Source organism: Falco peregrinus, chromosome Z, assembly GCF_023634155.1.
Source record: "Falco peregrinus isolate bFalPer1 chromosome Z, bFalPer1.pri, whole genome shotgun sequence".
Taxonomy (NCBI): Eukaryota; Metazoa; Chordata; class Aves; order Falconiformes; family Falconidae; genus Falco; species Falco peregrinus.
This window is the reverse complement of record NC_073739.1, coordinates 56,341,281-56,366,073: the sequence shown is the minus strand read 5'-3', so window position 1 is coordinate 56,366,073 and position 24,793 is coordinate 56,341,281. Positions and strand designations below refer to the sequence as shown.

Sequence of the window (24,793 nt, the reverse complement as noted above, 5' to 3'; positions counted from 1 at the left end):
AGGGTTGTTAGGATCCTGGAATAAGCGGGTCCCTGCGAGGACATGACTGCCCTGCAGCCCAGCGGCGCCGGGCATCGGCCTGGGGCGGTCCCTGCCGCATACTCCGCCGCTGGAGACGCGCTCCTGCCTGCGGCGGGCAAGCACACTTCCCCGGCAAGCCGGGACGGGCGGGGGAAGGAAGCGGCCGTCGAGGCTCAGCTGAGCCCTGCGTGGGCTACGGGGAAGAGACCCGGGCGGATGGTAAGGCATCCCAAGCGGGCTCAGCTATGACTTCCCTACGGGGGCGCATCCCTGCGGGCTGGGCTGCGGCGGGTGCCTCCGAAGCCGCGTGTGCGCCGGCTGCCGTCCCGCCGCGGGGGCGGGCAGCCTGACCCCTCTCTTGCAGTTGCGCTGCCGAGGATCCATGGCTGAAGGACGGGCCGCCACCGACTGGGAGATCGACGTGGAGAGCGTGGAGGCGGAGGCGGCCGAGGCCGCTGGAGCGCGACGCAGCAGCGCCGGCCCGGACGGGGAAGAGGAGGAGGAGGAAGGCGAGGAGGCGGTGGCGGCGGCGGCCCCGCGGCGGAGCGAGCAGCGGAAGCTGAGCCGCACGCCCAAGTGCGCCCGGTGCCGCAACCACGGCGTGGTGTCGTGCCTGAAGGGACACAAGCGGTTCTGCCGCTGGCGGGACTGCCAGTGCGCCAACTGCCTGCTGGTGGTGGAGCGGCAACGCGTCATGGCCGCCCAGGTGGCTCTCCGACGGCAGCAGGCCACCGAGGTGAGAGGGGACGGGATGGGTCCGGTCGGGACGGGACGGGGCGGGCGGCCGCCGAGCTGACAGCGCCGCCCGGTCACTCTCCCAGGACAAGAAAGGGCTGTTGGGGAAGCAGGTGAGCCTGGAGCGCAAAGCCGTCTACCAGAGGCACGTCCGGACGCCCAGCCTCCTGGCCAAAAGCATCCTGGAAGGTAAGAGCATCCCCCGCCCCTCCACGGGCTGCCCCCATCTCCGCAGCACCGGCCGGCGGCGGGGAAACCGCGGTCTGCCCCGGGAAAACCCGTACCTGCCGTCCGAGGCGCGGCTGCTCACGGGCACGGGGAAATGCAGCGTTATTTTCCGAAATAAACGCGGAGCGGCCTTAAAATGCTCCCCAGTGCCAGCGCCGGGCGGCGGAGCCGTCTGCCCTTCGTAGCTGGAATCGGTGTGGCAGAATTTCAGTTCCCGCCCCCGCCCCCCCTCCCCCCAATAATGCCTGAAATGCTAGCAACGGTAATTTGAAATTTGAGAGTTACTGTTACAAGCTGACATTCTTTTTACATGACTACCCAGCGGCGTTTTGCAGGGCAGGGTAGTTTATTCGTGGGTGTTTTTACCAGGAAATGAGTAAATAAGTTCGTTTGGGTTTTTTTTTTTCTTTTTTCTTTTGATCTGAATGCCTAACACGGCAGCACTGTTTGTGGCATTACCAATAGTAATATATGCATAAGTAGGCCGCTCATTTTTTTTCCCCAGTCAAAATTGTTAACTGTGGAAGAATGTAATTTTAAAGATGGATATTTTGGTGAGAGGGTGTATTTTTTGTTCCCCACTCCCTCTTGAGATCGTGCCCAAATTTATTTCTATGTCTGCCTTAATTGCTTTCCAAACTGAAGCCCTGTCAAGCATTATGATTCTCAAATCTAGCTTGCTACCCCGCCACCTCCCAATAGCAATCTCTTTTCTCGGCCTGTGCAAGTGCTGTTGAAATTTTGTCCTGTTAGAAACCTCTTAACTTTCACCTACAGTTCACTCTTTAAAAAAAAAAAATCTTTCTGTATTCTTCCCTGTAATTTATCTTAACTTTCTTTTTCTTTTCTTCTAGTTCTCCTTGGAATTTTCTACCATCGGTAGCAATGTGTACATAGTCATTCATCTTTAGATAATAGAAAAGGCATCAGCTGTAGGTATAGGTATCTTCCTTGGCAATGGGGAAACCCGTGTGAAAGGAATGGGAGTGAAAACGGGTAAAATCCTGTTCTCCTTACTCATGTAAGTAGTTCCATTAATTCAATGGGATTACTTGTCTGGGTAGAACAAACAGGGTTGGACCCTATCAGTTATATTAAATGAATCCAGTTAGCTGGTAATTGAATATACTGGAGACTGGATTTCTGTTTTATCAAGGTTCTCTTTTATTTCAGAAGAAATGAAATATTGGAATACTCTCTGTATTTTTTAAAAAAATGATGGTTATCTCCTTAATTTGTACTGAATGTGCCTGTGGCATGGTAACTCCAGTAGGAGCTGACAGTGTCCAGGGTTTGTAACAAGTGCTTGGCGTGTGGCGGGACTGTCTCCAGCAGAGCCCTTTTACAAACACAGCTTCAATGTTTGTCTTATGCAGCTTTGTTCCTAATGCTGCTTTATTGTTTTAGGTTACCGTCCTATTCCAACAGACCCTTACCTGGGAGGGAATTCACCCTTACCACCCCCTGTAAGTGACAGGATGAGAAAGAGACGGGCTTTTGCTGATAAAGAGTTGGAGAACATTATGTTAGAGAGGGAGTTTAAAGAGAGAGAGATGATGGAAGCTACACAAGCAGCTGCCCTTTTTCTCCCTAACCGCATGGTGCATGGAGCTGAATACAATTCGTATAAAACGCCCTTCAACACTACTCAAGTTGATACTCCAAACAAGGAGTTTTGCAATTTTTTACCTGCCTGCCTTGATCTAACCATGCAGTATTCAGGATCCAGCAACATGGAACTAATTTCGTCAAATGTTGGTGTAGCTACTACCTACAGGCAGTATCCCCTGTCTTCTAGGTTCTTAGTGTGGCCGAAATGTGGCCCCATTAGTGATGCTTTTCTCTACCAGCAGTGCCTGTTAAATGCTACTACTGTCCAAGCTCTCAAACCTGGGGCAGGCTGGGATGCCAAAGTCTCACAAAGTCAGGACTGTCCTAACACTGAACATGACATCATATCTCCAAAACTGGAAAATTCACTTGTTCTGACCCACACTCAAGATGTTCAGCAGTCATGTAATGAGATACCGTGCCTTCCTCAAGAAACTCGTGAGAGGTCAGCTTTCTCTCCTCCAAAAAGGACTTTCTCTCAGATTTCTGATAAGGATTCTCTGGCTCCTCAAGAGCAGGTGTTAAGCAAGATCAGCAAAACCAGTAGCAAGCCCCCTCCACCTCTGAAATACAATTCATTTCAGTCACTGTTCCACCAAACGTTTCCTGACAGATCAGGAGCAGAGTTGAGAACACCGTTTACGAAAGAGACTTTTGAAGATGCTTCCAAGAAATACAGAGAGTGTGCCATTAAAGAGAACCAAAAATACAAGCTTACAATAGACAAATGTGCAAAAGACTTCTTTGGGGCCAAACAGGCCACAATAAAACTTTCAACAACTGAGCCCCTGTCATTTTCAGTTGAATCCATCCTTAAACGACCTTCTTCTGCAGTTTCTAATATCTCTCAATGAATTAACTATACCTTCAGTGTAGAAACTTTGTATGCTTTGCCTTCTGCAGAATTGCTTCTGCCTGCCTTTCTCTGAAAAGATTTGTAAAGATGAATTTCTGCTGTAAATGTAATTCTTTGTTTTATCTCAAAATTGTATACATAAATATGCATGTTTTCTCTTCTGAAAAAAATACCAATTTTTAAAAATTGAAAATGCATATACAGAATGTAATGTTATTTTAAGCAGTGTTTCAAACCATTCAATAAAATGAGATTACCTACAAGCATAGATGTATTCCTGATCTCTGTTTTGTCTCTACTATCTCACAGGCAAGAATGCCATGCCTTCAGAATATACTTATTCTTTTATCTGCTATTATCAATGTATTACTAGTTATCTTGGTGGGGTGTCTGGTAATTTCTGCTTTGAACTTTCAGTAACTAAGAGAAGAGCTAACAACGGTGCATTTAGGCTAGTGTGAATCTGCAAGATTTTTTTTCATTACATTAAGTGAGGTTTGGATCAGATTCCAAATGTGTTTCTTATTCTGAAAGTGGAGTGCATGCTTGTAAAAGACTGGTTTATTCCACACCTCTCTAAAAGCTTCTGTTCCTAAAGCAGAAGAGCTACTAGATCAGATTTGAGATGAATGGCACTGGTAAGCTTTTGGATAAAAAGTCATAATTTTTTAAAATTCAGTTTTTGAATAAAAGGTCTGTTTTTATTTATTTAGTTTTTAAATGTTAGCTGACTTTACTCTGCATTTTCTCCACCTAGAATATTTCTCTTCTGAAAACATTTCACCTTTGACCAGCAGGAGCATGAGATTCTTGTGCTGTGGTAATTGAAATGACCTTTAGGCTGTAACGATGACGCACAGAATCATCACTGCTAATGAGAAATCAAGTCCTGATCTCTGTTTTGTAATTCTGTGCCCTTTTTCAGGGATAGCAGAAATGAAAGAGATTAACTGTAGAATTTACCTGAGAACCTGAGATGCTCTCAGGCTGTAGAAAAAGGTGTTACCAGCTCTCATTATGACTGAGCTTGAAGCTTTCAACATTTGTGATTTTGTAATTTGCCCTATGTGTTACTGCTAACCTATCTAATGCTAACTGGTAATCCTTTGGTTACTTTCCTTCTGTAACATTTTTACCCTGCAGACAATGCTCAGCCAGTTGAAAGGAGCTGTGGTTTGTTCCTGGTTTTTATTATTTTCTAAGGACAATTTCTGTTCACTATTTGTGAGCAGTGCAATGTTTTCTGATTTTACTACATGTGCTGCACAGGTTAAATGCTTGTTTCTGTGAATATATCTGAGCCTGTGAATTTCTGATTCTGTAAGTATTTCCAGTATTACTATATAATGTAAGTGTTTAGTGTTTCTGTTAGGAGTCTGTTGCTGAATAGCAGGATCCTTTTAATGGATGGGAGGAGTTGTCTGTCTTGGGTGCTTTTCTAAGCCACTTCGTTAAAGCAACAGACACATTGGAGAAAACATTTTACATAATGTCTAAATTTTTACATAAGAGGTTTTACAAAGCACATAAAATTTTTATGTCAGGAATGTAAACAATTCTGTTGTAATTTAAAAGAATCTTGGGCACTAGCTAGAGTTTCACTTTTAAAAAGATTCATACTAACTAGATTTTGTCTTGCCGAAAATAACATTTCAAGTGCAGTGAGATGCTTTTCATTTTTTCAAACTCTGTCCTTTATCCGGTTGCCATTAGAGGGAGTTTTAACTTACTTGAGAGCCCAATCTGCTTCTTAATCAGTTTAGCAGTCAGATCAAGCTAAGAAGCTTTTGTATTTGTTTGCTTTCACCAGAGCTTCCTTCTTTGGCTTAGTTGAATATTACAAGCTAACAAGGGGGTTTCATTTAAGCAGGGTTTCCTTTGTTATTAAAAATATTCATTTTGTTTTTCAAGCTGCTGGCATAAACCAGGATGACAGATAAAAGAGAGTTTAGCAATCTATGTGGTGAACCAATATGGATACTGGAATTAGTCCTGCATAAATATTTTTTTGCCTGACAATGTGTGCATCTAACGTTATACAATTTCACATCTGAAATATTTTTCCAGGAAGTTACTTGTCTTTATTATTTCTTAAAAAAAGACCAGAAAACTAAAATCCATCAACAGACTGGTGCCTCTAGACCTTTTAAAGAACAGGTTAAACTGTACAAATTCAAAGTCTGAAGTTATACCAAACTCTAATATATACATATACACACACACACACACACACAGGAGTGTACATAATATCTGTATGTTCCAGATAGTTTTGTTCAAATCCCAATCATCAGGAGTGACATTTCTATTACTATTTGAAAAAATGCGACCCTTGAGGTGAAACTTGGACAAATCGTTTGCTCACTTAACAAATTAGTGTCACTGGAGTCAGCATTTGGCCACTCTGTCTTGCTGTCACTTGCTCATATGTTGCTTTGGTTTCATTAGCTGTTTCTGCCTGTACTTAATTTCCTTTCATTTCGTAGAGCCTGGACCCTACGTTTATGCATCTTGAAAGCTTGTTGCACCCAGATCTTTTTTTTCCCCTTTCATTTGTTAAAAGTGGGTATAAAGTCTATTAATCATGGAGAGGATGATTAGTAGCTTGGGCACGATAGCATATACACAAACAGCATGTAATTTTCCTCACCCATCTTTGGCTCTTTCAGCCATGTGCTTCCCTAGAGCAGAAGTAGTGACTTGTCCACGTGTGCTGGTGTGGCTGTGCAGACTCATGGAGAAAAGGAGAAGTCATTCCTCTGAAATTGTCTAGCACATACTGCTAGGCAGTGTCTCCCTGGCAGTAAGTCAGTAAGTCAGCTGTTAAAATACCCTATGCTCCCCTGTGCTCCCTGCTTCTTAAATACAACTTTTGTAGCATTTGTTGAGTGTGTGGTGTGGATGCCTGTATCTCCTGCACAATGTCACTAGGTTTCTCTGGATATGAGATGCCCCTCTGTGCTGTGGTCATGGATTTCAGTTGCATTTCCCTTCTGAACCCCTTTTGACCTCAGTTTTTCTTCTGTGATGGTGGAACATACTTGTTGGGAAGCTCAACTTTAGGGTTGGGACAGGAGGTCAAGAACAATGCTGTCTGTGGGGCACAAAACAGTCATGGAAAGGAGTGCAAAGAACAGTTATTCATTTGGTCTGCAAAATTGTAAGCCTGGTTAATGGTGTTGTCAGAGACAACAAATTACTTGTTGCAAGTGCAGGCCCTCCATATACATGCTGAGACAAAAATGTTTATAGGTGTACAAAGGTGTATAAGTGTACTGAACTGGAGGAACTGGGAATTAATAGTATGCCAGACAGCGCCTAGCATACTACCTGGCCTGGTGGCAAGGAGTGGGTGGTGGTGGGTTCACTCGGAGAAGAGAGATGTTTTTGACAGCTGCTGGAGTGACAGTGCTTTTCCTTCATGTAGCACAGGAGAATTGAGATGGGGGCTGTGGTGGGTGTGGGGGAGAGTCCTTGCTCAATTAGTGTGGGTTACTGGCTTCCTTGCAGGTGCTAGCTTCCTGCAAGTGACTGCACCAGCACTGCTGGCTTGCCACAAAGCCTGCCTTAAAACTGCCATTTGCCTTTGATGTCTTTGAATCAGCGTATCAGGCTTGAGGTAGGTCAAAGCACAGAGTTGGTGTGCCTTGGTGAGACGGCTGGGTAATTGGACACGAGTCATTCCGCTGATGTCAAAACTGAAATGCCTGTTAAATCATCAGCTGGGTGCATTTGCTTTCTGGCCTGAGAACAAGACTTAGCCCTATACTGTCTGCTTGTCCTGCTATGACAAAGACCTCTCTGAGTTTTGCAGTCTGAGCTGCTCATTTCCTTGGGATTGTAAAAGCAAGTCACTTTTTGGCCAGCCGTGAAGGCAAAGTCCCTGTGGAATTAATGACTCTGAAGGCTGAACATTAACCAGCTCCCAGTTGCTATTGTTCTGAAATTAGAGAATTCGACACTTACTCAATGTCTTTATTTTAAGTGAATAACAGGGAGGTATGTTCTTATTTTGATTTGACAGCTTGTTTGCACGATCAAGCTTTTCAGTTCCTGTACCCAATTCTTTCAAATCACCTGACCTTGATGTGAAAGCTGGCACCAGGAGTCATTCCCCATGATGGATGAGATTCTCACTGTATCACTAAGTTCCTTTTCTGAATTTCTGCCAGCTGAACAGTAAAAAGTACACATAATGCCTCTTTTAACTGAGATAGTAGTGATCAGCCATTTTTCTGTTTGCTTGCATTGAAAGCAAGGCAAACTGTGGCTTATGCAAGAAGGGCTGCTGGGGAAGCATGTGTGGGCAGGTGGCAGGAATGTCATATGATCTGGGGGACAGGAACCAGTTGGTGTTTCACAGGAGAAAGCATCCCTCTTCATAAATAATAAAAATATGCAAACTGGGGGGAAAAAAGTCAAATTGTTGAACCCTGCCAGTTCCCTCTCTTCCTGTCCTTAGCACCAGCTCTTTGTGAACAAGCTACAATGGTTTTTCTGTCCAGAAAAAAGGCAGAAATCATGTTCATGGGCTGTAGCCATCCCTTTTGCTGTCTTTTGGAGTTGGTAGATCAAAACTAGGGAGATTGTGACCCATTGCCTGCAGTATGGGGTCTCATGCTGCCATTGCTTCCGTGGTCACAAATGGAGAGTAGGAGTCTGCCCATCACCCCGAGCTCAGTGCTCCAAACTTTGCATGGATGTGAGGGCATTTGGGTCTCCGGAATGAAAACTCACCATCTAACCTGTGTGTTACCACAGGACACACTGTTGGGTCTGGTTTTTGCTGACAAATGAGAGCTTCCACAGTGATCAACTGTGAAAAAGAAGAGTGATTATTCATATTCAGTTATGTTGAGATATTATGTTGGAAGAATTGGAAGAATGAAAAATTATGTTGGAAGAGTGCAGTGGCCCTTTTCCCATTTTTGTAAAAAAATAATTATAGTTGAAATCCACCCAGGGAAAAGTGAAAAACTGCATAAGCAAGCCTACTCGTGTGTACACCAACTGGAGCCTGCTAAGGTATGTACTTACCCTTGCAAGATGGAATCTAGAAGTAAATTTAGTTGAGATACAAAGGTTTTAGGAATGCCATATTTCACAGTCACACGGTCTGGCTGACAGTCTCTGCATCTATATCTCACTGTAGTTGGCCAAAGATGGGTTTAAAACAAACTAAACTTTTCAGTTATTCCTTGGTAATCCAGTTGAGCAGGAAACAAGTAGGTTGAACCAATACTGTTTGTGATACACCATTTCTATATTTGTGTACCAAGATCTAATAACTATATTCTTTACATCCTGCCTGGTTTTGATCTACCCTTTTTATTTCTACACAAAGAACTTCCTACATGAGTTGGCTATGGCCAGACTCTGCTTTTACAAGTCAGAAAGAAAACATGGGTGAACCATTTAGCTTCAGAAACTGCTTGCTTCTGGATCATGAAAAGCATACTGGGAGTAGGTCCTCTCTGGGAAGATGCTGTAAGTAGTTGCAGAATTTTTGGATCATAGATTTAGAAAGACTAGAACTATGTATACAGATAGGAAAACAAAATCTTTTTGTAACATATGTATGGGTAAAACCAACCCCTTTCAGGCAATTTTAGACTCACAGCAGTGTAAGCCCGAATGAACAGCTGAAAAAAATCATCAAAAGATCTTAGTGACTTGGACATGACAAATGTACAGCAGCCTTACACTTTAACCTTGTGAAAAATTACATTTTATTTAATCTTTCATTTAATTTAGAAACTTCATTTACACTTGTTACCATCTGAACCGTCCTTACCTTGCAGAACAGTACTACTTATTCTACTATATCCTCAAAGACATTTATTAATTGAAACTTGGTGCTATGTGATAGAATCTTAGTGTAGAACCATGGTGGTACTGAGGCTGGATGGCAGCTCTGGAGAGCACGCAGTCCCACCCCTGCACATAGCAGGTCAGACACAGCAGGTTGATCAGGGCTGTGTTCTTTGGGTTTTGAATATTTTTGAGTTTTTGAATATTTCTGAGGACAGAGACTTCACAGCCTCTCTAGGCAGCCTGTTCCAGTGTCTGACTACTGGCACAGGAAAAAAAGTTCTTCGGTTTAGATGGAAATTGCTGTATTCCAGTGTATGCCCGTTGTCTCTTGTCTTGTCCTGTCCTGGAAATCACTACAAGAACTGTCTTCTTCGCTCCCACAGTCTTTGTTCACACTAACTGTACATGGCGATAGGGTCCCCCCTGAGCCTTCTTTTCTCGAGGCTGGACAGGCCCAGCTTTCTCAGCCTTTCCTGATACGAGAGATGCTCCAGTCCCTTAATCATCTTCAGGGCATCTTTGCTGGACTCATTCCAGTATGACCTTTTGCACAGGGGAGCCCAGCACTGGACACAGTACTCCAGATGTGTCTCACGGGGGCTGAGTAGAGAGGAAGGGTCACTTCCCTCCATATGCTGGCAACACTTTGCCAAACGCAGACCAGGATGCTGTTTGACATACTTGCCAAATAGCAGGCTGCTGCTGCCTTCTGGTCAACTCAGTATCCACTAGGGCACCCTGACTCAGGACACATCATGCAGGACTTCTATTTTGCAATACTACTGTAATCTGTGCTAGGATTAACCAAACTCTCCTCTGTTAAATCGTTGCATACTAGATTCAGGATGGAGTAAATGCAAAAAGAAATGACTTGAGGATGGCAAGGTCTGAAAAGCAAAGCAAAAAAATAATAGTTGTAAAATTCTGAAAGCATAACAACTATACTGCAAACCTATGAGTTTATAGTGATGCTAACTCCTCAGATCAGGCTTAAAATGAACTAGCTGCATAAAGCATGACTAAAAAGCTTTATGTCAGGAGGGGCTGAGTTCCCTCAGCTTCAAACATAAAGTCCACCTCATCACTCTCCATACCTTCTCATACTACTCTTTCATAAATGGACTGAGAAAACAGGAGTCTTATTATCATAGTTTAAAATTATTTGTATTCTGACTCTGGCAAACTGGTCTAGGATTTGAGTTCAGGAACAGAGAGCTTCATACTGAAATTGCTTTGTCATTAATCTGCCTCTAGGATGTGCCTGGAGGGAGCTGGTAGCCTGGACACTTTGGGAAACTATCTCAGTATGGTAAAAAGGTACAGAGAAAACCAAGACCGAAACTGACAAAGAGGACCTCACATAGTGGCTGGTAGGTCAGTCCCACCTGACTTCCACCTTCTCCTTGCTAGCTGTTGTGGTCCAGTTGTAGCCAGCAACCAAGTACCACACAGCTGCCTTGTCACCGTGCCCCTTGCATCCCCCTTCCAGTGGGCTGGGGAGGAGAATCAGGAAAAGATATAACCCATGGGTTGAGATAAAGAACAGTTTAATAACTGAAATAAATTAATAATAGTAACATCAACAACAATAATAATTGTAGTGAAAAGGAGAGGGAGAGAAAGGACTAAAACCCAATGGGAAAAAACCACACCTGATGCACAATACAACTGCTCACCACCCGCTGACTGATGCTCAGCTGGTCCCTGAGCAGCGATTGGTCCCTCCTGGCCAAATCCCTCCAGTTTATATACTGAGCATGATGTTCAGGTCAGCTATCCTGCTGTGCTGCCCAGCTGGCTTCTTGTGCACCTGCTCGCTGGCAGAGTATGAGAAACTGAAAAGTTTCCTTGATTTAGAGTAAGCACTACTTACCAACAACTAAAACATTAATCTGTTACCAACATTATTCTCATACTAAATTGAAAATACAGCACTGTACTGTACTAGCTACTAAGAAAATAATTAACTCTACCCGAGTTGAAACCAGAACGCTGCCTTTGAGAAGGTGCGGAATGGCAGTGGGACCCTGGTACAGAGCCCAGCTGGGCAGGGTGAGCACAACCTTCACCTGAGCATCCCCCTGGCCACAGAAGGATGGACAGCCAGGGTGGTGGCCAGTTTTGGAGCACCCTGACAGAGATTCTTCAGTAGAAAAGCTTTAGCTTTTTCAGACAGTGGACTATCCTTCAATGCAAACTGCTTGCTTATAAAGCTATGTCCTGCTTAAGTAGCAATTCTGGGCTAACAGTTTGCAGATGTAGCACTAAGGAGACATGCATTGCTGTGCATGAAGGCTTTAGGCAAAGACTCTGCAATGCAAAGAAGCAAGAGGGAAAACGTTTTTGGGATAAAATGCTTTTCATCAGTCTGTTAAATTTCTTGCTCAGAATTACAGGAGAGTGACCAGGTACTTTGAAGTAAGAAAAACAGAAAGTAAACTCATGGGGCCGTGAACATTGTTTTTAATAATGTAACGTCAAAGCAATGATGGTATAGAGGGGTTTGCATCTAACGGAGGAGCGTATGAACAGAAGGTTATGCTGGGTGCATGATCTTCTGTAATTTATGGCAACCAGTAATAAGTCCAGGCTTACAGAAAGGAAAGCATACACATGTTAACAACAGGATCCCTGTAGCAATGTCTTGATTCAGCTTCTGGTGTTACTCCCACACAGTGTGCTCAGAATTTGTGACAGCAGGATGGGAATGGGCAGGGGGAAGGTCTGTGACACAGTAATAGAACAGAGCTGATCTTTGCACTCCCTTGTTTCTTACTGCTCGCTGCACAACAGCCCACACTTCACTTCCCACAGCACCAAAGCGCAAACTTGGTGAATATAGGTTGGTACCATTCCAGCAGGTACATGAGAAGATGAGCACGTGTTTTCTTTGCTGGCTTTGCTTTAGCTTTTACTTGTCACTCACTCTGACACCTGCAAATGCAAATCAAGCCCTTCTGCAAGTGACACATTGCTTGAAGCTGTGGTCCCAGCAGAAGGTTGTCTTTGAGTTGAATTCTCTGTAGCACAACTAATAAAAGTAGGGCTGTTCCTGCCATTTTTCTCCTGGCACGAAGACATCTGTAATGTGTATCTTCTCTATCCAACTGACTGTATCTGTGACACTGGTTGAATTTGCTGTCTTTGAGACTGCTGCTGTCTGCAAATGTAGCTGACATAGATTCAGAAGTAAGGTAGATGCAAAATGTTTTGGGAAACCAGGCTAAAAAAGTTTGTTCTCATGTGCTTTCCCTGTCATTCTTTCCCATGCAGTTAATCTTATGCACCTTTCTAAGCTCCTTCCTTTCCTGTCACACATGATAGCCGCTTCTGTCTAGGACATATCAGTCTCCTGGTATGTCTCCAGACTCCTCCAGTGTAAGTGCTAAGTCTGTGCTTCCCTTTACACATGGCAGCAGTTGAGTACCAGCACTACTCGTGCTCAGGATTGGGTTCTTGTGCTGCAGAACAGCCTAGCACAGCATGACTTGTAAAGGCTTTCTACAAAGCAACCAGCTCAGCATGCTTGTGCAGAAGCTGCAGATTAAACAAGGACTAATACCTCCCACAGCTGGGAAGTGTCACATGTGGCTGAGGATAATCCATTCATTAGGTTCTGAACACAAAGTCCCACCAGAGAGTATCATAAATCCATGTGATGTCCCTCAACACTGGATTTTTCATTTGGGCATATGAAGGAACTGAAAAATGTGTAAAATGAAAATCACATGTACTCCAAAGCAGCTCCACAGCCATGGAAGCTGGTAACATCTGAAAGTGAGCAAGCAAAACTGACACATAAAGATATGCTCTGAACCAATTTACAGCAAAGGGTAAAGATCATACTGCACCTGAGTCAAAACAGGGTAGGCAATACTCCCTAGTGACTATACATCCGAAGAGTCTCTTGTGTACTGATTATACCAGAAAATGTATGGAATACATTACAATTATGAATGTTCCTCTGACATGTTATTTCAGAAAAGACCATGAGAGTAGGATAAAATATGGGGCTCAGTCTTTCAACCTGTGGTCATAACCGGCCCAGTTTCCATCACTGTCAAAGATGAAGCAGAGATGTTTATCTCCACACAGCGACTTGTTAGAAGAAACAAGTATTCTGACAGAATGAAGGTTTTAAGCACAAGCAGTTGCAGGCTTTTCTAGAACACTGTGCTTTCTGGTACTTAGTTGGAGTTAACAGCTGAGTCCAGACAGCAGGTCTCCAAAATGCTTGTATGGTGCGTTCTGCAGTTGCATACTTGAGCATGTTTAAATGGAAGCGTTTTATCTTCAAACTGTCATGCCATTAGTTTGCTCAAGAGCTTCCAAAATGTGGCCTAAATCTTCAAAAAAAAAAAATAAAGACCAACTCAGTCGCATGGCTGATGTTTTATTATGCAGCTGATCTGATTAATTCCTTCCTACTGTTATTTTGAACTGTTCTGTCCTTGCTGTTGTTTTATATTGAGGAAATGCATTCTTGTGTTAAGCAAATACACTACAGTGTCTGGGAGATGAAAGCCATACGGCAAAAAGCTGAGGTACATGCAGAGACTTGGAGTGCAGGGAAAATGAAGGCCACCTGCTGTGCACCTTAATGCTAATAAAGTCTATGAAAAGAAGATACAGTGACTATTGTGACTGATGTTTGGACCAAAAGGAAGGCCAGAAATCCTGTGTTTAGTGTATCCCAGGTGACAGTGCCTGCATGTAAGAGAAAGTCATCTAACTTCTGTCAAGCCATCTTTAGAGCACACCAGTACTGCAGATCTCTTTCTGCTTGTTAGAGTCTTCTAGATTTTATGTGGCTGAATGAAATGCTATGTTATAGAAATGTTATAGAAACTATCACCATTCCAGCCCTGCTTGGCAGCTCCTTGCTTTGGCAGGAAGATCAGTGACTGGTTAGACTGGGCAAGAAATAATTACAGGCCATCTACTTCTAAGATAGGGGCAGAGCAATTCTGAAGGAGCTGGTGATGAAGGTCTCCATTGGTCTCTGCAGCTGAAGAGTTCAAATTCATGGAGAGAGGAGACAGGGAGCAACAAGCATGATAATACATGGAAACATCTGGATGTTTTGGTAAAACTTTTACTCAAGAGAAGGTTGACTCTGAGAAAGCCACCCAGGCCAACAATATCTGTTGAGCTATTGCTTGTCATTCCAGGTCTAAGTAGATTGCATAAAACTTGGTTTAGACAACAAAGAGATGTCTCCCATATTTCAACCTGTTTTTTACAGGCTTCAGGAGGACAACATCCTGTGCAAGCAGGGTTCCTGTCTCTGCTTTGGGCAACTCAACGGTGAGTTTGTGGCCCATTCCTTTGGCCATTTGCCATGGGGAATTTGAGATAAGGGGCAAGAGCTTGCAAAGATCTGGAACACAGTATGGGGGTCTGCAGTGGCTTGGCCCTGGATGCACTGCAGGTGTGCTGTGTGACCTTATGGCTCAGTTTGCTCCCACCAAAGCTGCTTTGGTGGTGAAACTCCTCTCTCCATTCCTCACCTGCAAGGTGGGAGAAGAGCATTTCACAAGAACAGGGTAGTGCTCTGGTGTCAGGAGCCCTGGTGCCATGAAAGTTTTGTCAAGGGGCTAGTTAATGCACTGGCATCTGGGTGTGGAGAGGAAAAGCTGAGTCTGCTGATACAGCTGCTGTATCAGAGTGTCTCCTTGCCAAGCTAGCACCATGATGTGCCACTTCTTCCTGCTGGGAAGAAGTACATGCTGACCAAATAAATTTTTAAAAATGGGCACCTTCACCTCCATCTATATAGATTACTGGATTAACAAAGTAATGAAGACCCTCCCAGTCCACCCACAGCACATACAGATTTCCAGAGCACTCACAAACTTCCCAGGCAGAGGGAGCACGGTATGCTGTGCACTGCCTACCAGCAGAGACCTCCCTGTGGGATGTGCTTTGGGAAAGCTTGTTCACCTTTTTGGTCTCTTCTCCACAGCCTCTTGCTGAGGGTAGAGACACCTTGAAAAGGTTAGTAGACTTCACTGGTAAAGACTGTGTATCCTTTTTTGCTCAAAGTATCTCAAAGTACTTCGTAAGGACACTACCAGGTCCCAACCCATGAGGAGGTACTGCAGCAGTTTGGAGGGAAAGCACGAACCTTTGGCTGCCCTGATTTTGAGCGGCTTCTGGGGACAGCACAGTGAAGCAGATGGCAGGAGGGACCAGGACAGATTGCTTGCCCTGAGTTGTCCTCAGGTGGCCACTGGGAAGGTCTCACCAGGGGCTGAGGTGAGGTGTGGAGGCTGGTCTTGCAGCCCGCCCAGCACCACAGCAAGAGGCAGAGCCATATCCATACACCCAACACCAGCATTTCAACTCTCTTCTCTCACTGCTTACCCACACTCTCTGTGGTAAAGTAACTTTAACCAAATATAATAAAAACAAGCTTCCATATGTTGTAATCGCTAGACACATTTCCCCTCAAATGAGACATGTACATGAAAAGAGTGAAAGACAAGCCAGGGATAAGAAAAGGAGCTATGTAAAATCACTTTAGCATGTGGCTGCTAACACCAAAATCCTCAACATTTATTGCATGATGCTTGGTAATGTAGTTTGGCCTTCAAATGCTTTGCAGTTAGCAGAGGGACAAGCAGCCCCTGGTAAGAAGCCTGGCTTGGAGCTGACTGAAACATGCTGCAGAATGTGCAGTGCTCAGTAAAATGTCTTCAGGACTCACCTTTAAAAGCAGTGAGCTGAATGGTGAACCTTGACTGAACTTTGACTGATGTGTTTAGTGACATCAAGTGACTGGAATAATAATAATGATAATGATAATAGTCATCATCGCCACCTTTGCCATTGCAATATCATTGCAACAAAAGCTAGCTTGATACTCTCAAAGCTTCTTGAAAGGACTTCCTTATAATTTACACCCCGTAGCTGAAATACAGATTCTGGTGCACTGGTACCATACATCTGTTCTCCTGACTTTTTAACCATAGAGTGCTAGTTTATTGCTGAGCTTAAGGATAAAAGAAGCAAGAAATTAAAGTAAAAAAAAAAAAAAAAAAAAGGAGTTTCCTCTCTCCTAAGTACATTCAGATGTCAGCCTCCAAAAGCCCTATACAGTGTTTCATTCCAGGATTATTTTACTTTCCTGCTTATGAAGCAATGTTGTTATCAAATAGGTTTAATCACAAAAGGGCTGGGTTTTAGAATGGGGAAATGTTATTTGCAGATACTGTCAGCAAAGTAAATTAAAAATAGTTGCAGTGTATCAGCACTTTTGGAAAGTTTTGACTTGTGAAATAACTTTTCTTGAGTGTACCATCAGTCCTTGTTTGGGTAAAATTTTCCAAGGATATCAAGGTTGGAGATGGGAAGTCCAACAGTGATTCATGCTACACATGAACATATACCTGCTCCAAAGAAATACTGTTACTGTCAGCTATTATCTAGGGGAAAATGCAGCTGATCACAGGACAGTATTTTGAGTTTGTGCCATCTTCCAGACTGAAAGAGAATAAAACTCTCAAGAGCTCCCAAGAAAAATAATTACATGTCAGTGTCTGATTTTGGCTAGGATGTCCTTGCTGGCAAGGTGCTGGGGTTTTCCACTGTGCGTGTTCCCACCCCAGAAGGTGTTCAAATATGGCATCTACCTGTCATGACACAAGAGCGCACAAGTGGATATTGCTGTCTTGTTGGGCAGCTCTTCATTGAGAGTGATAACATTAATGTCCCTTAAATGGTTTAGTTTAGCCAAAAGAGCATATCTGAGCTAGATTTCAGATAAATCCAGCCTGCTTCTACCAATTTCAGTGCTAGCCATGATTTTACTGGCTTTTACATCCCCTTGTTGTTGCTCCTGATTCTGCAGGTAATCTGGGACCATGGTGTTTGGATTCTTTTATGGAGAACTTGAACATTTCAGCAGAAGCCTTACGGTCCCACAGAAACCTTAGTGTGAGAACAAGGAGGGTGTATAGATGCTTAAGTTTAAAATTAAATTTGAAAAGCTTAAATATTGTTTTGTGGGCTGCTTTTTAGTATACAGAGCATCTTCTTTCTGATTTACCCTCCCTACTCACTTTCCTGTGTGTTATTTCTCCTCAAATACAGTAATTGCTGTAGATCCTGTGAGTCATCTGGCCCAAACACAGGACAATGCCTCTTCCCAAGCACACTGCTCAGGTTTTAATTGCAATTTAGAGCAGAGATCATGGGGAAACAATCTCGTGCAGCTAAACAACATTCACATCAGGACACAAATCAACAAATTCTACCTTGCTTTTCCATCTGTTTCCTGGAAGCCACTTTCCCTCTTACAGCCTGCTGTACTTGAGAGAGTCTGACAAGACAAATCCCGCTTCGCTCCACTTTGTACAGCTGTGGTAGCCTTAACAGAGAGGGATGAACTCTAAGGCCTATCTTTATTACACAGCTACATTCAGAAATTGGTTAGTTACTCAAAGCCTGATAACAAAGTACAAAGTTGGGCTAGTGACTGCTACAACTGCCTTTCATGCACATGTAACCTTTAAGGGCTGTTGCAGGGAGGCAGTGCTGTCCCCTCCTGGGGGAGAGACAGTGAGCTGTTAAAAAGCACTTTTAAGAAAGCTGCTTGCACACATAATCTAGCTAGGCACCAAGGGTTTCCTCACGCTTCACTGTGTGAGCTGCCCAGCAGTAAGGGATTAGCAAATACTCTCTCTGAAAAGATTAGAGAGGCACAAATGGAGTGGCTGTGGCAGGAATTTCACTTTTTGATGCCTGTTTGTTCAAGTATCAGGTTATGGGCTGTGATTATTTGCTTCATTTCTCCTGTGGTATATGCAAACTGTGCCTTAAGGGTGCCACAGTATGTGACCAGAAAGCCACAGGAAGGGAAAGTTAAACAGAGCTCAAGTGTAGCTGCAAGCCTTCAAGCTAAGCTGAAGGGGTAACATTGCTAGGAGAGCATCCCTGCTGCTCCCACCCCATTATTGACAAGATGAAGAGTTACAATGCACCCTCAGTAAGTTTGCAAGCTTGGGGGGAGTGCTGATCTGCTGCAGGGCAGGGAGGTTCTGCAGAGGGATCTGGACATGCCGGACCGATGGGCCGAGGCCAGCTGGATGAGGTTCAAGAAGGCTCCGTGCCGGGTCCTGCACCTGGGTCACACCAGCCCCACACAGCGCTACAGGCTGGGGCAGAGCGGCTGGAAAGGGCCTGGTGGGAAAGGGCCTGGGGGTGCTGGTCGGCAGCCGGCTGGGCATGAGCCAGCAGTGTGCCCAGGTGGCCAAGGAGGCCAGCAGCACCCTGGCTTGTGTCAGAAGCAGTGTGGCCAGCAGGGCAAGGGAAGGGACTGTCCCCCTGCACTGGGCACTGGTGAGGCCGCACCTCGAACCCTGTGTTCAGGTTTGGGCCCCTCACTGCAGGAGGGATGTAGAGGGGCTGCAGCGTGTCCAGGGAAGGGCAACGGGGCTGGGGAAGGGTCTGGAGCACAGACCTCTGCCTTATGAGCAACAGCTGAGGGAACTGGGGTTGTTTAGTCTGGAAGGGAGGTGGCTCCAGGGGGAAAACTATTGCTTTCTACCTGAAAGGAGGTTGTAGGCAGGTGGGGCTAGGTCTCTTCTCCCAGATAACAAGTGATAGGACAAGAGGACATGTCCTTAGGTTGTGCCAGGGGAGGTTTATATTGGTTTATATTAGGAAGAATGTCTTCACTGAATGGGTGGTCAAGCATTGGAACAGGCTGCCCAGGGGGGTGGTAGAATCACCATCCCTGGAGGTGTTTAAAAAACATGTAGATGCGGTGCTTAGGGACATGGTTTAATGATGGACTTGTCAGTCCTGGGTTAATAGCTAGACTTGATGATCTCTCAGATCTTTTCCAACCTAAATGATTCTATGATTCTATATGTAACTTTCCCTTGACATCCTCCCGATCTTCAGAGCCTCTTCTGCATGCTGCCAGAAGCCTCCTAAGCCTGTTGCTTTTCTCCTTGAAGCATTCATTTGTCCCTCGCTAAGGATGTGCAGTTTGTCAGGTCCCTCTGCTTGAAGGAAACCATTTTGTCGTTCTCATTAGAGTGATTGCCAGCAAACTTATATATGACCGTACAAGCTATAGCTTGTAGTTGGCATCTGTGAGTATGGCTGTGGCAGCTAGTAAATCACCGTAGGGCTGATGAGCCTCTGGCTTTTAGTAGATTCTGCAGGCACTCAGCACCAGAACAAGATCTGTCCCTCAGGTTCTGCCCTTGCTCATACTGCCTTGGCTCATAGAGGAGGGAAATGCCAAGCAGCCACAGGTGGGATGTGTAGAGCTAACTTCTCAGGCAAACCTGAAACTGTTCTGTACCTTCCCTCAAAGGAGCAAAGGGTTTTCTCTGGACATAAGGTTAATGCTGCCAGTCAGTGCAAGGAAGGAAGAAGCACAACCATTTTCCTGACAGCCTTTCTTCCTGACAGCTTTGATGTGCTTCACACAGTGCTTGAGGAACTGCTATGACAGCAGGTCATGGGGAGGAGTTTGTGGCTCCAAAGCACTTCTTCTCCAAGCCAATATGTGGTTGAGGCACCACATATTTCCTTGTTGCTACTACCCTGAAGTTTTTGTCCCCCATCTGGTCATGCAGCCAGTCCTTCCTGAGCTGTGTCCATCCCCAACGCAAGTAGCTGGCCTCCTGCTGTGACTACTCCAACACGGGTTCATGCCCTCATCCTGCTGTCTTCCAGCTCTCCTTGAGCACAGTTTATCCTACCCACATATTTCATGCATCAAGCTGCTTCATCACAGATGTCTTACAACCATCTTTGATGGGGGGTCCTATTGCCAGGGCTTCTGTGCTGTAGCAGAAGGTGCTTTTCTGCATCCACCTGTGTGCTGTCTGTGGGCTGCTTGACTAATCCTCTCCCCAGCCAGGTCTTTTTATTTCCCCCCAGTAAGATATTTAGTCTCTCAAACACTGCAGATTGCGCTCAGCTGAGCTGCAACTGAGTCATAAGCCCACTAAAAGTCCCATTTTATTCCCTGACATATGCTTTCTTCTATTTGGTAACATGACTGTGATTCAAGTTAGGTCATGCATGTCTTTTATAACAAAGGCTATAGGACTTGTGTTCATTATAACAGCACCCTACTGTAAGCTTTTCATGCTAGGTGTGAGTGAGCTTCCTATATATCACAAATAATCTGACTTTAGCAAATAGAGGGCTTCTGTGTGGATGGGCACGGGATCATGAAGACACATGAAGGCATGACTTGCAGGCTGGCAGTGCTAGGTTCCTGCCCAGTGAATTTGCCCTTATCTTTTACGGCTGTGGTTGTGTACCAACAGGTCATGCTTTGGATGAACTGGTCTGTGTGAACCTCAGACACATTCCCAGCCTGCTGGCATTCACATGGCTGCTTAAAACTCATGTTTTAAGCAGGGCACTGTTACTACATGTTTAAAGCGAGCTTTCAGCCCACAGCCCCTTCTCTACAGTGGCATGGTCTCATGTTGATTAATACTATCATCAGCTTTGCTTGATGCAGTAATAAAGCTCAAATTTTTGAGTATACAGGTTGCTTCCCTCTGCTGATATGTGAGAATTGAAGGCACTGACATCTGAATCTTACGATGATCTTTGGCCAGGTCTTAAAATGTTTGCTGCTATAGCCATCCAATGTAACTATATCAGTATTTTGAATAATGCTGCATTGATGCTTGAGATGCTTTTAGGCAGCAGAGGACATACATTTGAGAGATAATAATCAACTGCAAGCAAAGTTGTCCTTTAGTCTGCACAAATGCAAACACTGAAAAAATTTATGAATTGTCATTCAAACATGAATAGTTGATTAAGGTGATGGTACACCCTCAGAAGCATTGCTTTCTGTGCATCTGATCACCCTTTATAAGTTAATAAAACAACAATAAAATGTGAATTCACAGTAACCATGGAGAGGCAGGAGAGTGGTTTCCTCTCTTCCATTCCTTGTTGATGACACAATAAACATTTTTTTTTTTGCAAGTTCACGCGTTGTCAGCCTGATGGCAAGCATGAATTAGGACTGCCTCCTTGTCACCCGTGCGGTTTAGATGAGAGGGAAGAGGGCGTTTTGCAGCAGCTCCCGGGTGTTTGCGATGAATGTGACCGGGCTACAGCGCAGCTGAGACCGGTGCGCCCTCGCTGCTCTCCTCCGCTGAATGCAGAGCGGTATTGCCTGCATCTCTGCTCCGACCCCTCTGCTCATGCCCTCCTCAAGCATCCATCCCCGGAGTGCTGGTGCTCCCTATTTCTTCCAGCGCCCACTAGGTGACGCCTGTGATTTTATCAGGAGCTCGTAACCGTAAGCGGGGAGATTTCATAGTTTCGCTCTTAATTTTCCACATTTTGTATGTTTGTGTGTGTGTGTGGTACAAGGAGGCCTCGGGAGCAAGGAATACTGAAAAACATCTCCGCTGCTGTGTATTTGCAAGGACTGTGAGGATGTGGAGATGTGTTTTGACCTTTCACACCCTATCTCACCTGGCTTGTGGAATACCAGACTGTAAAGAGACATAGTTAAATAACTTCACTGTTTCTTCAGAAGGAGAAAACGCTTCGACCCTACAAACTCAATGATGTTGACATGTGCAACCTGAGACCAAACTGAGGAAGAAAAAGAATATTTTAGAACAGCAACAACATCAGCAAACAGGTACATTACTGGTACTCTGTGTTGTAGTGCATGTCTTGTAGATGTATGCAGGAGTAAACTGAATGAGGATGGAGTTGTCAGCCGATGAACTCCTCTAGCTGGTGATATGCCTCAGGAATGCATGCAGCAGAGCTAGGTCAATGCCCTAGTTACAGAATAGCAAAGGACACTCCTTTTCACCTACCTGCCTTTGCTAGGTTAGCATATTTGAGTCTATAAAATAAAGACATGATTTTATTTTAAAAATACACAATGTAGTTAAGACTAATGGTAAATACAGACCATAAAACTGGATTGACTAGCCATTGTGCCTAGTTACAGCAAGTTTGTTTATTTGAATTATCTTGATTGGTTTGTAACAGGCAAATATAATCTCTTCCTCTGGGAGCAGGTGCTCCCGCTTAATTTTGTTGTTTGTGTTCTGAAAGTGACATTGTGAGTGTGGGTGGGGAAAATTAAAGATTTTATACAGCAACATGTTCCCATGCCTGGGTAACCGAGCCTTCAGCTTGTCAAAGGCTAAAGGTGAAATCCTGTCACTTGAAAGCTGAAGTGTGTGCTGGCTGTGGTAGGAGTTTGCAATGAGAAATACAGCACAGATAACATGTGGCTGTTTGCTCTGACAGACCTGGCCCAGCCCCTGGAGTGCTTCAAGAAGAACAGGCAGAGAGAAAAGGTGGGTTTGAATCAGGAGGAAGCAAGCAATCATAATGCTAAATACAATAATCAGTCACGTATACCATCATTTCAAAGATGTTTTCTGAAAGATATTTCTTTGCACTATAGGAGGGGGAACTGAAACTACTTTCAGATTCACCTTCCCCGGCTTTCCTTGTTTATCCCAGGACTGTTGAGACTGTCAAGACCTTCCTGCCCTGGTTTCATTGGCAATCCTCCAGGGACCTTCAGAGATGTCAGTTAGGACCACTGTCAGCCTTTAATTGAAGGAGCAACTGTGCTATTTCATTACCTAGAGTGTATTTTCATCTTGGTATGTGTGAACCATACTGAAAATGCCTGGAGAATTTTAGACAGCCTCAATTAACCCAGTTTCACCCTCTATGCTACCAGTTATTGCTGCTAATCAGTGCTTCTACTGGTTTTTATAGCCTCTTCCACACCGCACAAAACTGTTTCTTAATGTGAAAGCAGTAACAAGCAGGCAAATTGCAAGTGTTCAGGTCTTCCTTGTACATTAAGAAGAAGCAAGAATGGGCATGTCCAGCGTTTTTTCCCTTCCACAAATGCATTTGAGCATGTCAGGTCAACACATCACTGTATATCTTCTAAAAACTACAAAACAATCACAGTATCCTTGCATTTGCAGTATAGACCAGCTCCGATATAACTCCTCAGATCTGTCTGAAAAATTTCCCTTCTACCCAGTGGTATATGCTTTTCTCTGCAGAAAGGCCTCAGTGAATCCAGGGATTTGTGAAGGGGAGGAGGTGTCTTGGGCATGGCCTGAATTGCTTCTCTTTCTCCTTGGTTGAGAAGAAAATGGATAGAAACGAGGGTGATGTATTAACGTCATCTCCCTGTGCTCACTGTCCTGGGACGTAACTTGGGCAAAGTAAGACACACCCCATACAACACCTAAAGCAGGCTTCTAGACATGATTTCTCCTGTAATTAACTAATTAATCCACCCCCTACCCCCCCATAGCCTTTGAATGATTTTTGCCTCTGGCTAAACAGACATTTTTAATTTCTTGGTCTCAAGGTGTTATCTAAAATATAGCTGAACAATAATAAACCTGTTTTAAAAGCTCAAATTCAGTCATGCAAAGCAGGAATAAGTTGCATAGTCTTCCTTTTGCTTCCATTTCAGCACTGGAGCACCTCATGCCGTGTGCAGCCTACAGGAGTTGTGGAGAAGTGCTCCTCTTGCTGTGCCAGGCATGAGGGATTTGGGTGCCGGATTGGGTCTGAGGTGGAACAAGAGCTGAATAGCAGCCCTGCCTTGGGTTGGTTGTTTGTCTTCTCATTGCCAAGCATGAGCAAGCCTGGGCATGAAAAGCCTGTTAAAGTTGCTGCATATAGGCCATACATGGTGCAAAACCTCTCTTCCAGGCAGCTCTTCGTAGGGCTGTGGTGTGACTCCAGAGTTACTGCAGAAAATGGTGTTTTGTGGAACAGTACTCTGAGAAAGGAATCAGGTCCAAGGTGAAATGACGATGAGTTCTCATCACCAATTCTGTGACAAGTTGTTATGGAAAGAATTTCTGCTGTGGAGTGGCATGAAAATGACTTATTCCTTGTCTTCTTCCTTCTTTCCTTCTTTCTAGGACAGTCACATTTTTAGTGATGTGCTTGGTCATTCTAAGTTTCTGTAACACATGCTATTCCTCTTCAGTAGGCCTGCTCATAGCACATAAGGCTGCTAAATCTCAAATGCATAACACTGACTAGTGAATTCAAGAGACCATCCTGGAAACACTGATATGAAGACTCTGTACCTGGGTGTTCCTCAGCCCATCTTTCAAATCATGCCCACAAAACTTCTCCCGTAACAAGCTTGTTGCTTTCTTTACAGTTTTGCCACATTCATGTCCATTCTCTTACTGAACCTAGAAAGAACAGTAGGAGGAAAGTATTTACCAACTCTAATTCATGTTGAATACATTCTTATATGCTTAAGCTCTTTGACTTTGCATTTGTATAAAAATGTGTTACTCAGCACAGATATGAAACACAGAACTAGGCAAATAAGAGGGGGTGCAGTGTTTGCTGTGTATCAGCTACCTTCTGTAATGCCATTCAATCAGAAACCACCTAAAGAGGTTTTAAAAATGTTAGTTTGGTCAGAAATGTCAGACATGTCGCATACAATACTTTGAAACAAGTGTTATTCATATGAGAAGTTTAAAAGCTACCCTCAAATGC

The 24,793-nt window shown here is 44.3% G+C and overlaps 1 protein-coding gene across 2 annotated transcripts; it reads left to right on the top strand.

Moving 5' to 3' along the window:
* The first annotated feature begins 403 nt into the window (after positions 1–403).
* On the top strand, positions 404–3,543 carry DMRT2 (doublesex and mab-3 related transcription factor 2). Of its 2 annotated transcripts, XM_055791268.1 has the most exons (3): positions 404–757; positions 843–945; positions 2,392–3,543. In XM_055791268.1, exons 1-3 carry the CDS (start codon positions 404–406, stop codon positions 3,447–3,449), a joined length of 1,515 nt encoding a protein of 504 aa, XP_055647243.1. In that variant the 3' UTR covers positions 3,450–3,543. The 2 variants fall into 2 exon arrangements, 1 of the variants encoding a protein (XP_055647243.1); XR_008744830.1 differs by lacking the exons at positions 404–757; positions 2,392–3,543 and adding an exon at positions 1,839–1,935 and having other exon boundaries at positions 848–945.
* The last annotated feature ends 21,250 nt before the right edge of the window (positions 3,544–24,793 follow it).

Coding starts and splice junctions, on each gene's coding strand:
- DMRT2 (XM_055791268.1), top strand. CDS start 404: ATGGCTGAAGGACGGGCCGCCACCGACTGGGAGATCGACGTGGAGAGC. Junction 758..842: donor GACGGCAGCAGGCCACCGAG/GTGAGAGGGGAC, acceptor TCACTCTCCCAG/GACAAGAAAGGGCTGTTGGG. Junction 946..2,391: donor GGCCAAAAGCATCCTGGAAG/GTAAGAGCATCC, acceptor TTATTGTTTTAG/GTTACCGTCCTATTCCAACA.